General features: G+C 32.8%; 1 protein-coding gene across 1 annotated transcript in view; it reads left to right on the forward strand.

Moving 5' to 3' along the window:
* MAN1A2 (mannosidase alpha class 1A member 2) overlaps positions 1-15,050 on the forward strand; it is a 200,317-nt gene that overhangs the window by 151,069 nt on the left and 34,198 nt on the right. The window contains exon 8 of the mRNA XM_074263218.1: positions 1,526-1,619. Within this exon, the coding sequence (XP_074119319.1) occupies positions 1,526-1,619 (94 nt within the window). The remainder of the gene's footprint in view (positions 1-1,525; positions 1,620-15,050) is intronic.

A 15,050-nucleotide genomic window follows, 5' to 3' on the forward strand; every position in this document is an offset into this window, starting at 1 on the left:
AATATTATAAAAATATATATAATAAAAATAAAAAAAAAGAATTTATAACAATTAAAAGAACAGACTCAAAATTATGATGTTAAAAGGGAATGTAAAATGTGGTAATCACAACAAATCACCCTCACCTATCCAATTTTATTGATGTTGAACTTTGGGGCCCATAGTATATCAAAAGCATGAAAATTATATAAGAATGGAAATGTGACATATGGGGAAAGGTTAAGAAAAAATGAAATTATTTAACTCAGGAAATTTGAGTATCAAAAGAATTAGCCTTAGAAATACTTAAAAATACTACACAAATGGCAATGGCTTTCTTTGTCCATTTCGTAAATGTAGTACATAAGAAAGTTACATAATTCTGAATTTTTGAAGGGCTTTAAATGGCTATTATCATTTCTCACCTATTTTTTTCTACAGTATCAAATGTCATGCCATCATCTTGTTCATCTTATGATTGCATGATTTAGTATATTGATTGTTGAAGACATCTCAATATCTTCATTTCTTCCTTATATTAGGACAAGATTTGATTTATTTAACTTCTACATATGCATAGTACACATAATTGAAATGAAGAGATAAATGATTAAATCTATCTTTACATAGCAACCTTTAAGATATGTGAACCCAGACATTTTGCCTAATATCCCAGTTTTTCCAAACTGTTGTTCATAAAAGGTAGTTTCCTGACATCTGTATATATTTTAGTTTATGTTTGATAAAAATACACAAATAATAATAATGTCAATGCTTCTTTTAAAATCTCTAAATATAGTATTCAAGATGTTGGTCCAACTAATGAAGAATGTATCAAATCTATTGCCTCCATTCACCTGAATATACTTAAGAAGTCTACAATTATAATTTTATCAGTATGGAGAAATATTGCCAACATTCCTTTAATCAAAAAAGGAGCAAGGCATATGTAACTTAAGATATTAAAGAGCTATTTGGGGGAAACTAAGAGGTTAAAAGACATGTCCATGAACTTATAGCTAGGCTATAAGCTAAGAACTCCCATCTTTGTGATTCCAAGGCCAGTTTTCTGGTGATTATGCAATGTAGCCTTTCAATAAAACTTAAACATTTTTTTATTTAAAAAAAAAAAAAGAAATATGGGGGGCAGCTAGGTGGCGCAGTGGATAGAGCACCAGCCTTGAATTCAGGAGGACCCAAGTTCCTAGCGGTGTGACCCTGGGCAAGTCACTTAACTCCAGCCTCAGGGGGGGAAAAAAAAGAAATATGAACAAAAATTATTAAGGAGAAAGTATTTGACTTTCTTACTTGTCAGGACCTTGTCCTTTATTGATAAAATAAACTGTGTTCTTTTTTGAAAACTTAATCAAAGTGTTCTGTTACTTAAGCATCATTTAATTTTTTAAAATCAGTGCAAATATCTAATTGAATATTCAGCACATAAAGAGAATATGGAATTCAAGAGAGGGGAAAAAAAGCCAAATTAATGTCAAAAGGATGATATTTACATGGATGTTTTATATTGTTTACATTTTATTTTGTTCAGGTCATGCATATTCGGAAACTGCTTCAGAAAATGGATCGGCCTGATGGGCTTTATCCAAACTATTTGAACCCCAAAACAGGCCGATGGGGTCAGCGTAAGTATTTAATCATTAACATTTGCATCTTTATTATTAAAACATAATGTGTTCTGAAACACATTTTTTAGATACTTAATATTAAAAATATTTTAGAACAATAGTTTTGGAAAAGAGATTAGGGCATATAAGATCACGTAAGAAATAAGATGTTTTTGCATCTTAATATTCCTGCTATCTTGCACACTTTGCCTTATGCTTAATTTTTATCTTAACTTTGTTATTGATTTGTTCATTTTCTTATACCAGAGAGCCTTGTATCCTGAACTAACACGTACTTTTAAAAATATGTTTAAAATGGCACATCTGTTCTGTTTATACTAGTTGAAGGTGGTGAACCCTTTGAGAGAATAATGAGAATGAAGGGCAGTCCACACTATCATGGAAGCAGATAGATTTTATTAATGGAGGTTATAAGGCTCACATTAGAGAGTAGCAGGACAGTGAAAGATTTGTGAACCACCCTTAAACTAGGTCAGATATTATATAAAAATAGGACAGAGAAGACAAAGTGCCTGGGCTGATGAGGGTCATATGAGATGGTTGAAGTTTCTTTTGCTGTTTACATTACTTGTGGCATTGTAGGTCACATTTTCACACTCTGTTCCCCCAGTGTACAGTATATATGTACATATCTCTGTATACCTTTATGTTTATGTGCACCCTTCTTGATTCGCTTGTGAATATACATCTATATATTTATAAATGCTTCTTTACACAGGGGAATGTATGTTTGCATGTGTATACTAGCTGCTCAGTAAATCCTTTCTTCTGTTACATACAGTCCACTAACAAGTATTTATTAAGCATTAACTATACGGTAGGCGCTATACTTGATGCTATGGACTTTGGCAAAGATAAAATAACTTCTGCCCTTCAGAAACTTATATTCTGTCAGGAGAGACAACATGCACGTATAAATAAGTGTATACAAGATGATAAAAGAATTTTTAAGAGACAATGTTAGGAACTGAGAATATAGGAAAAATTTCATGTAGAACATATTGGAGCAGTTTCAAAGTTTTAGATATGAATATGGGCAAGAGGTATATTCCAGGGAGAGAAGACTGTATAAAGGTTTAAAAATGGGAAATGGAATTCTACAGAGGATTCAATTCATGTCATTTACAGGAGGAGTAGTGTTAAACCTCTAGGGAAGTTTGGAAGAAGGATCTGTTTTAATGAAAAGATAATGAATTTTGTTTTCACTCAAATATATGCATTTAATCAGTATAAAATGTTGATGATTTAAGACTGGAGTAGAGGACAGAGATGAGGGCTGCCTACACAGAGTCATCTGAATAGAAAAGATGAAGTCGTGGGAATTGAACTGATGAAATAACTTAGCTAAACGTTATAGAAGGGAAATGGATAGGATTCCCAGGATATAGGATTATATCTACAATTAGAAGACATGAGATGGGTGATAGTCGAGTATAAGAGACTGAGCAAGAGTGATCATATAGGAGAGAATGTTGTCATGAAAAAACCAAGGAGAAGACATACAAAAGAGGATAGACAGCCATTAGTGTCAAATGAAGGACAAATGCTGGAAAATGGATTTTTGTTAAAGGAAAGGGGAGTATTTAAGAGATTATTGATAACTTTGAAGAGAGTTGCATTTAAATAAGGAGGTTGATTAAAGGCAGATCTGATGGTTCCCATCAAGGTTAGGTCATTTCAATGTTAGTACAAAATGAAGCACTCATAGGACAGCGCCTTTTGGATATCTCATTGACTTTTCAAACTCAGTATGTTTAAAACTCAACTAATCTTATCCCTATATCTTTCCCATATTTTCTTTCCTCCTAATTTTTCCTCATTTATCTTGATACATTCTCCTCCCAGTTACCCAATAGAATCTTCCAATAGTCAGTAAGCCTTTTTGGTAGCCTGCATGCACTATGCTGGACTTTGGGATACAAATATAAAACAAGAAAGATAATCCATACCCTCAAAGAGCTTGATATCTAATAGAGAAAAACACAAAGACAGCTGAAAAGGGGGAGTGAGGGAGAGGGATGACTTGGTAGAGAAACTAGATAAGCCCAACTAAGTGCAGCTGCATGGGAAATGAGATGTCAATCGTGTTCCTTTACTGGGAAAAGTTTGCTGTTCCACCCTCTTTTTTTTTTTTTTCCCCCCCCCTAAGGTGGGAGTAACAAGACTAATTGGATCTTACAAATTGATGAAATTTCTCAGTATGTTGGGGGCAGGGCAGGGAGGGAGGAGGATATGGTAGAGAAAACTGAGAGGTGTCTGAGAACTACTTAACTTTTTTTTCTTCCTCATCTATACTTCCATTCATTTACCAAGTTCTATCATTTCTGCCTCTGTACCTGTCTCAAATGGTTTCCTTCTGTCACTTCACATTGCCACTATCCTAGTTTCCTTCAACTCTCTTGCTTAAGCTATTATGCTAACCTAATTTGTCTTTCTTTGTTCTTAGCCATCACTAAACTATCTGTCATACACACCTGCCAAATAATCTTCCTAAGGCATGGTCACACATAGCCCTCTATTCAAAAACTTTTCATTGACTCCTTGTCTTTGGATTAAAATCCAAATTCCTTAGCCTCTCATTTAAGATCTATTACATTTGGACTTCATTCTGCCTCTGTCTTTTTCTTTTCACACACTTTGTTTCTGTCACTTTGGGCTGCTGATTACTCCTGATATTTGACACTTTATCACTTGTGTTCCCACAAGACAGAGAAAGTCAGGAATGAATTTCCTCCTCTTACCTGCATCATATAATCCCTGTCTCCCTTTTTTGATACCTCCTATTTAATTAAATTTGCCCTCATTTCCACTATTATTAATAATAATAAAACAATAATCAATTATTAATGCTCATTTTACCTCTTGTAAAAAAAATCTTCGAACATTTAGAAGTAAAACTCAGTTTGGACAATTATTCCTAAAAGAATCAGTAATATAGAATTTAATTTATTCATCATTTATTTAAAGACTATAAATTTAGACTATGATCTCATGGTTACTAAAAAAAGAGATCTTTTGTTTTCCATACTTATTTCTTTCAGAGTATATCGGGAATATGTGTGTTGTATGAGTGTGTAGACATAGACACATACACATGCAGATTCACTAGTTATTTGGCACTAGTTCTTTAGAATTTTAAGAGAGCCTTTTCTGATAGCACTTTAGCAGCTGCATTCCTCAGTGAGACAGTTCATCTTGCCACATTTTGCTTTTTTCATATTTTATATGTATATCTGAAAAGTATATCAGATTCTTTTTGCAGTATACATCTGTCAAGACTATAAATAGTCTGCCAAACAAATGGTGGATTGAAATAAAATTTAACAATTCAGCTTTGGCTAACTATTATAATCACTGTAATGATAATGTCTGTGACTTGCACATAGCAATCACAGAGACTAATGACTGGTAATTACCTTCAAGAAAAGCATTTGATAACAGTTATACAAAAAAGAATTATCTATAAGGAGCCTAAATTTGAAAGAATATCATTAAACTTTTTTTTGGGGGGGGTTCCAATTTTGCTATTTCATAAGCATCTTTTCATTCTGAATTACAACTTTATATTTATGAGGGTAAAAAAGCTCAAGTCAAGTCATTTATCCAGTGATTTTTAAAAGGACAAAGTAGGTAAATGGTTTAGGGTTAACAAAATTTTTGTTTTCTCTGGGACGAGTTATTTGACATTATTGATTTGTGAATAAACACATTACTTACTTGCTGTACTTAAAACAAACAAAAAATTAAAGTCCTCTGCTGATTATCATGGCTATTCTGAAAGATAAATTTTATTTGCTTATTATGCTAACAATAGCATCTAAAGAAAAGGGGTATCGCTCTCTTATGCACAAAGATAACAGTCCCTGAAAATTGGTTTAGGAAGATGGTGTCAGTGAGAATGCCTAGTAAAATGCCTGGCAGTAGTTGGCCTTTTTTAAGTAGCACAGAGGGTAAGCCGACTAGACTTGGAGTCAGGAAGATCTGAATTCAAATTATACCTCTGGCACTAGACAGTTCTGTTATCCTAGTTGATTTAACAAATCTCTCAGCCTCAGTTGCCTCATATATAAAATAAGGATAATAATAGCACCTACTTCATGCAGTTGTGAGGATCAAAAATGATATAATGCAGGTTTAGAACTTTGCAAACCCTAAAACTACGTAAATTAGTCATTTTGTCTCTAGTTTTCTCCTTTTTGTAAATTGAGGAGGTTGAACTTAAATGACTGCTAAGTTCTTTTCAGCTTCTAGGTCTTTGATCTGATGTTCCTTCTACCTTTTCAAAATCTTTTTCTTCCTACTCTTAGTATTTCCATTGTCTTTGTAATGGAACACCTTCAATACCTCCTATCTTAAATAGCCAGATATAAAGGCAAGTAGGTACAGGTATTTTCTCCATTTTTTTTTTTTTTTAACTGATGAGGAAACTGAAGCTCAGAAATATTGCTGTTAAATGCTATTAAATGTCTTTGTGCTAAGTCTGATTACTTCAAATGACAAAACAGAACCTTGCAGGGTTTCTCCACTGCCTCTACCAAAGATTTCAAACTTGAAGTTCCTACTCATAGGGCCTATAAAACTCTTGAGTGCTCTGAACCATATTAAAATGTAATTTGAAAATATTGAATGAAGTAAATAAAAATGCAGTTTAAATTTTTATTTTGAGGCTTGTTAATTTTTTTTAAACTGGACACAAACTATAGAACACATTTTTTTTTATCCTTAAAAAAGAACCAGTATACTTGTTAGTTCTAGTAATAATTAACTCCTGCTACCCATAGAAGTGAAATATCAACAACCATTCTTTGCCCTGTAATTCTGTGCAGTTTTTGTCCTTGTGTGCCCATAAATCCTCCAAATGACATCTACCAAAAAATCTAGAAGCCTCTATCATATCTTTAGTATCTCAGAAGAATTAATGCATCATTTGGGCTGTATGATTTCTCATTTTTTGTTATGCACAAATTTTTCCAGTCCTACATCAGTCAAAAAACATTTACTATGTACTTATTATTGTTAGCCACTGTATTACTTCTGCCTTTTATACTTTGGCTTCTCACTTCCAGATCATCATTACAATATGAATAGAAAGGGTAGAAAGCTATACCAATTAAAAGAAAGATGCATTTGAAAATGTAAAGAAAGCATGTAATAGGGGAAGAAATAAAGTATTATTTTAGAAATGTAAAAAAAAAAAAAGTGATTATAAATGCTGAGATAAAGAATAGGCAGATACCTTATATATTATTATGTATATTTACATGTCCCAATAACTAACCTGGATTAACTTGATCCTTTGCTTTATTATCTTCTATCATAGAGAAAATATGGGCATATTTCAGTTAACCTCTCTCTTATTAACCAGTGTGGTATTAACTTTTAAGAACATTTTATAAGCCAAATTACTTCTTCAAAGTCAAACAAGCATCTTTTATTCCAAAGGTGAACATTTTAATTTGATTACCTCTATATAATATTAAAATGAAAAGTACTTCATTAAGGAATTTTTTTTTTTTTTTTTGGTCTCAAAGTAAGAGTTTTTTTTTCAAAGTGGTCAAAAGTACTGAACCCCCCCCAAAAAAAAAAAATTGACCAAAATCTCTAAACTATAAACTATATTTATACTAATCTGAAAAGAAAAGTTTCAAGTTACTTTATCAATTACAGTAAACTATTTTTCTATTGTAGCATGAGTAATTTATTTTCGTATTACAGAGAAGCTTCTACTATGCAGAGATTATATAGAATTAAAAATTAGAAATTTATTTAAAAGCTTACTATTTTTCAGTCTTATAAATGGCATGTGACCAATGAATTTTAACTAGTCATTGTGGTTTTTTGGTAATCTTATAGTTGACTTTACTGTTTATAAGATTTACCTGAGTTAATCTCTTGTCAAATAAATTTTTAAGCTCATTGACAACTGCTTTTTGGTCTTTTCTAGTTATGAATAGACCCTGAGAGATTTTAAAGAATCCCTGAATTGGAAATTCTCTGAAAATTGTATTGTGCCATGCTGATAAGTGGAAGAAGACATATAAAATATGTACACATATATCGTGCTGTCTTTTTATTTTGTGCTTTATTAGAGATTGATTAGCCAAATACCTTATTGACATAGATTAGACTGAAGAGAAAAATGGCTGCGTTAAAAGAAACAGATAATTTGTTCATGAGAATTAGGTTTTGCCTCAAGGCCTTTGGTAAAAATGCTGAATAAAGTTACTGGCTTTTTTTCCCCCTATGTTTTTTTGAACACTGCCTTCTTGTTCTTGGTCTCTCTGCTTCCATAGAGGCCTCTGCCCTTCTGCTGTCTTCTATACAGCTTCACCTCAGCCTTGGCTTGCTTTACCTTTCATTGCAGATGATGCCTCCTATAGAAAACTTTCCTGATTTTATTGATTTTATCTCAGTTCTCCAATTCAGTTACTTGATTGTAATTTTTCCATATGTGTATGTATTTTATATGTATGCATATGTATTAATGTTTCACTTCTATTTCTGAATATTTCTTTTTCCTCCTACCACATAGTAAATCGTCACATGTAATCAAGAATATAAAGGAGTGGGGGGGGAGGGGGAGAAAAACAGCCCAGGAAAAATAACTAAAATATTAAGGATGTGCCTGGAAAATTTGAAGTTCCAGAGTCACTTTTTCAGAGAAAGGAGGAAAATTTATTTTCTTAATTTTTCCAGTGCTGAGCTTTATATTACAAAATATCCCATTTCTTTTTCCTGTTCTTCCTGGTTATATTTGTGGTGCTCTTAATTTTTCTTGTTTCACTTGTCATCAATTCATCTAAATCTTAGCATGTTTCTTTGCTACTTGTAGCACAGTAATATTCCATTCTATTCATATTCCACTATTCTGTACTCAGCAGGTATTTACTTTATCATTAAAAAAAGTGCTATAAATATTTTGTTGTATAAGAGATCTTTAGATTTCTTTTATTTACCTCCTCATATCATATCTGTAGTGACAAGATCTCCTCCTTACACAGAATAGGACAGTTTCCTTATTGTTTTTTTAATATCATATTTCCAGAAAGCTTGAAGAAATTCAGAATCCTGCCATCAATGCTTCAATATTATTAGTGCTTCAACAGTTCTTTCAATATTAACTCCCATCTTCTGTCATCTTTATCTAGACATGCAAAATCTCAGAGTTATTTTTATATGTAATCAATCCTTAGCTTTTCCAGTGGTAATGTTTTAGAAAGTGGTGAAGTAAAAAAGTGAATGTTAATACATTTGAAGCTTTGGGAACTAGAGGGTTAACAACCTAGAAAAAATTTTACTGCATAGAATTCTTTGTAATAAAACATTAATTCTGAAAATAGGCACTTTTCTTAACACAGCAACCTTGAAATAACCTATAAAATATTGTGATTAAGAGGAAGGGTAATTTTAGGAGGAAATATAATAAATTTGGTTTGAGACATTTGGGGAGTTGAGATACTTATTATGCAAGTGGAAATATGTGGTAGTTGGAGATGTGAGACTGCAAATCATGAAAGAGATGAGGTTTGTATGTGTAGATTAGAGAGTTAGTTCACGGATTTAGCTACTTAGTATGGCACTGGATAGAAATAAACCACTTAGCTTGAAGTAAGGAACATCCAGATTCAAATCTGGCCCTATTTGCTGCCGATGGACTGTTTTTGAGCCACAGTTTTCTCATTTGTAAAACGAAGAAGAATAGCAGACAATAAACACCTTACAGAGTTGTTGTGAGCATTAGATGGGACAATTTATAGAAAATGCTTTGCAAATTGATGGGCTATAGAGATGTTAACTATAAATCTGTGGCAGCTAATGAGATCATGAAAAGAGTGTAGAAAAGAAAAAGTATATGGCCCAGGACAAAGTAGTTGGGATGAGCCAGAAGGTCAGACTTCTCTCCTGGACTTTCTTCATATTTCAGCTCAAGTGGAAAACCTTTCTTTAGTCTCTTACTTTCCCGTGAATTTGGCAAGGAAACCCCAAATGGGATCATGTAGAATTGGACATCACTGAAGTCAATAAGGAATGGTCCTATTGCTTTATCATACCCTCATTCTGTAATTTCACTCTTTAAAATTCCTTGTTTCCTTCAAAATTCAGCTTATGCATCACACCTTGCATGAAGCCTTTCTTCATACCCATCTCCTTATATCTATTTTCTGGTTTATCTTGTAAATGCTTATATTTGTACATAGTTCTCCCAGTAGAATTTAAAGTCCCTAAGGGCAAGGACCTTGTTCTCAAGAATCCTAGTGCATTGCCTGGTAAATAAGTGCTTCATAAATGTATGTTTGAGTAATCAGTCATTTTATTTCTTGATATCCTGAACAACCTTCTCCTGTAACTCTTGGTTGCATCTTTAATTCAGCTGTGTGTGTAAAGATGTAACCTCCCATAAATTTCACTTGCAGATGGCTATTTCTTTCTCATATCTTTATCAAGAATGTGCTATATGAATTTGTCCATCATTAACATAAATGTTTTATAAAGGTGGGACAATAGGCTAATGTATCACTGGTTAATATGTTGAGTGACAACTTGAATCTATAACATCTTTGGATGCTTGTCCTAGTCAAGTTCCTCTTCCTGTCTTTTGTTTTCTTTAATGTTGTTTCTGTTATTAATGCATTCTTCTTCCATTAATCCTTATTCCTTGTTTAAAAAAAAAAAAAAGAAGAATTAGGATATAGAGAAATAAAGATTGTCAATCTTATCCGTTTGCCCCTTTCCTTTTTAACTCTTACCTCATTTTCTGGCATACTTTTCCATCCTCTGTATGTGTATAATGAAGTCACTAAGTATTTAAATTTTATTAATTTGATTTAGTTTGGAAGATTGTAAGTAGTTCTTGAATTTTGCTGCTTCATTCTCTACAACAGATATTGGATATATGTAAACAAATATTTTATTTTGAGTACTGCAATACAACACAACCAACTGTGCTGTGAAATTGGTTTTTAATACCATTAGTTACATGATGAAACACAATATGCCAACTCCTTTATTTGTCCAAAGAAAATTGTTGATTTACTTTTCCATTTAGCTGTAACTATCTTTTGCCTTTTATATTTATGTATATAGGTTTGAGATTGCTCTGACTTCAACCCAGTAATATTTCCATGTAAATAAAAAATAGCATGATTAATTCAAAACTTTGTTTTAGTATTATTTTTAAAGCACTCAATTTGTTGTGGATGGAGGAGTTAAGGGAGAGAATGGTTCATAGAACAGTCTATTATACTAGTATAGACATGTAGATATCAGTTAGTGTTAAGTGGACCTGTATAGAGTACTTTATAACTTCAAAAACCCTACATTCTTGCACCAGGATAGAATAAATACTCATAGAAACATAAATATGGATATCATGAGAAAATCAGTAATTACAATTTGATCAATGTACATGTTTGCCTAAGTGCAAAGTGGAAGTTGTGGAATGAATTGTATCATTAGAGCTATGTAGAGTTGATAAAGATGAGTTCTTAGAGAAGATGCCTCTGATTAACTTTTCTTTTCTATAGTTGAGACTTTTCTTGTTCTCTTCCCTCAATTTCATATATTGCTTCTGAAGGATGTATGCTGCTAAAGGGACTTATGGCTCCTACAAAGAAGGTGATTTTAAAAGTATGCAAATCAGCTGAGAATTTCAAGAATGAGAATTTTGATCAGTGGTAGATCTTATTTTTTAATGGTCTCCTGATATCGTTATTTAGGGAATAGTTCTCTTTAAAAAATTTTGCTTTTATTTGCCTTTATTGCTATTTAGAACTTAATCAGTTGCATATAACATTCAGTGTTCCATGGTTTGAAAGACTTGACACACATATTTAAAAGTCTCCCCCCCCCCTTTTTTTTTTTTTTTTTTTTTTTGAGTTTGAAGTTGAATTTAGGGAAAGATAGTATACTCTTAATCTAAAAAACAGTAACCATGACAATAGAAATAATAGCACTAGATGTCCTTCAAGGTCCCTTCTTATCTAAGATTTTTAATTCTCATGATTTCAAAAAATAGCTCTTTTAAAATTGTCTCCCAAATCCATCTGCACAGTGTGTCCCAAGAGTCTTAAGCTTTATTTAAAACTGCACTTTTATGTCCAATCCTCACATCTTTCTTGAACTTCAATCTTTAGTTTCTAAGTACATGCAGAATACTTCCAATTGGGAGCTAAAACTCATATTCACCACTAGATATCTTGTTTGACATCTTTATTTCTATCATTGGTCCTTTTCACCAAGCTTTGAAACTTAAGTCCTCTTTGGATCTTTCCCTCTCCCTAACATTCCATACCAACCAAATTCTTTGATTCTTTATTTGCAGTATTTCTTCCAACCTTTTCCATTTCAATTTTGAATTCCTTAGCCCTTGCTTAATCAACCAGGTTGGTTTTTTTTTTTGTTTGTTTGTTTGTTTTTTAATATAACATTTAATTTTTTTTATTCCAGTTATATATTAAAACTTTTTGTTTTTAAGTTTTTGGTTTCAAATTCTATCCCTCCCTCACCTCTCCCCTAAATAGTAAGCAATCAGATATAGATTATACATATGCAATTAGGTAAAACATTTTGTACAAGAAGACCTTAGTTTAAAAAAAAAAAAGATTGAAAGAATGAAATTGAAAAGTTCTGTGTTTCAGTCTATATTCAGAAAAATAGCAGTTCTTAGATAGTGTGCTTTGTTATTAGTCCTTTGGAATTGCCTTGAATTATTTTATTACCAAAAATAACATTTATTCTTCTTCACTGAACAATATGTTGGACCCATGTATAATGAATGTTCTCCTGGTTCAGTTCACTTTCATCTTCAGTCAATTTTCTTTCTTTTCTTTGCTTGGCTTGGATTTCACTGCAAAACACAATGCCTTCCTATATATATGTACATACATATTTTTAATAATAACTTTTATTTTCAAAATAAATGCAAAGTTAGTTTCCCTTACAAAACTTTGTGTTTGAAATTTTTCTTTCTCTTCTCTACATTCCTTCCCCTCAAACAGCAGGTAATCCAATAAATAGTAGACATGTAATTCTTCTATACATATTTCCACAATTATTATGCTGCACAAGAAAAATCAGGTTAAAAAGGAAAAAAAAAATGAGAAAAAACAAAATGCAAGTAAACAGTAACAAAAAGAGTGAAAATACGATATAGTGATCAACACTCAGTCTCCACAGTTCTCTCTGGGTGCAGATGGTTCTCTTCATCACAAGACCACTGGAACTGGCCTGAATCACCTCATTGTTGAAAAGAGCCATCAGAATTGATAATTGTGTAATTGTGCTGTTGCCTTGTACAAAGGTCTTCTGGTTCTGCTCACTACATTATTCTGTGCTAAGGTAAAGTGCTAAGTACTTAACAAATGTGCACTTCATGTTCACAAAAAGCCTAAGAAATAAATGCTATTATTATCATTCCTATTTTATAGTTATGAAAACTGAGGCAGAGAGGGTGTTTTGGTCAGTCACAGAGCCAGAAAGTAAAGCTGGATTTGAATTTACTTCTTCCTTATTTTATCCACTGCACCACTTAGCTGTCCCATAGGCATTTAAGAAATGTTTTTGGATTGCTTAATTGATTCATCCATTGCCTTAAAAGATAAAATCCAAACTTACTAGTGGAGTGTCCATGGTTGTTCGCATTTCAGCTCTGGTCTACCATTCTAACTCTTATGTTGCTCATCTGTCAAACTCTTTAACAAACTCCTTTAGCTTTTAGAACACTCAAAAAAGTATTTTCACTCTTGAAACTGTCCTAGACCAATTTTCTGGAATCTTTCCTTTGCTTCTTATTTAAACTGACCTATACTCATTTGTGTAAATGTGATTTTTTTTTTCATCCTAGTACATCTTAACTAAACTCTTAAATTTCAGGGATTCTGTTTTCCATCTTTGTGTCCCTAGAATATTATTTTTAGGATACAATTGTTATTGTTGCATAAAGCTTGGGAATTGGTCTGTTTATTGTCTTCCAAGCTTCTCATATAGAATTCCTACCCTATTTATCTTTTGCTTGCCTCTTTCCTGTGAATTCTTCCCTTTCTCCATTTTTGCCTATTTTACTTATCCAGCATCTGGCCACAGACTTCACATTCTATTTACATTCTATCTGTATAACCATATTCCTTCATTTTTTATTCTAATAGAACATCATACTATTGACAGTTTCTTCTAAGAGTCCTTAGCAAATAGGAGCACATGTGTTGATGATACCTGCATTTGTTATCATCTTTTATGAATATCTTGTAACTTCAATTTGTTTTTTTCTGATTTTAATAACATTTGAGTGCCAGAAGTAAGTTAATTTAGAAGCTCTATAGTAGTGACAGTATTTGATGAAAGAGATATCGGTGGGGGTGGAGAAGGGAGCCTGTATGGTAATGAAGGGAGTTGCCTTAGCTATCTGCAAAGCTCTTCTAAAAACCTTTAAATAATGTCTCCAAACAAATTCTAGAGTGACAAAATACCCAAACAATTTTCCAGACTGAAACAACTTAGAATGTAAACAGGAAAACTGTACTGCCAGGGAGCAAGGAAGGAGCACAACCCTTCACAGGTCTCACCCCAGCAAACAAGTAGTTGGCTTGGGGTCTACTGAATCAGGGGTGACAGTGACAGATCTCAGTCTGCAGATATAAATGGACGAGAGAGTGCATCAGAAGGAAATTACAAAGGTTCCTTTCCTGGCACTCTTTAACATTGTTAGTACTTAGAATTGGGTAGTAGTCCTGAGTCTCTGTCACAGAGCAAAAAAGAACACTAGCATACCAGAGCTTGTAGCCCTGGGGAACAGGGACTCTGGTCACAGAGTAGAAAAGAGTGCTTGTGATCACTAACAGATGAGCGCAGAGGCTGAAAGAGGAGTAAACACACCTCTTCTTAAATCCTAGCATTCAGAAAGAAGAACCAAAAATTTGCAGGCTCCCAGAATTATCTCAGAAACAGCTGCACAAAAAACCTGAAGTTTGGAACTATCTCTAGTCTGGAAGTAGAATCCAACTTTAGTTAAAAGTCAAGAAATAGACTTCGGAGGGGAAAAAATGAGCAAACATCAGAAAAAGGATTCTGACCATAGAAAATTATTTTGGTGACAGAGAAGATCAAAAATGCAAATTTAGAAGAAGATAACAAAATCAAAACTGCTACATCCAAAGGCTCAAAAATATGAATTAGGCTTAGGCTATGGAAGTGTTCAAAAGGATTTTATAAATCAAATAAGAAAGAGAAGGGGGAAAAAATTGGGAAGAGAAATGAGAGTCTTGAAGAAAATCATGAAAAAAAGAGTCAACAGCTTGGGTAAAAAAAGGCACCAAAAATACTGAATAGGCTAAATGAAGGAGCAAAATTTTGATCTGAATTTTATGATTTTATGATTTCACAAGGTTTATAACTGTTTGCAGGTATGTTTTATGGTGGTCAGTTTTGCAACTG

The sequence above is a fragment of the Sminthopsis crassicaudata genome, chromosome 4, assembly GCF_048593235.1.
Source record: "Sminthopsis crassicaudata isolate SCR6 chromosome 4, ASM4859323v1, whole genome shotgun sequence".
Taxonomy (NCBI): Eukaryota; Metazoa; Chordata; class Mammalia; order Dasyuromorphia; family Dasyuridae; genus Sminthopsis; species Sminthopsis crassicaudata.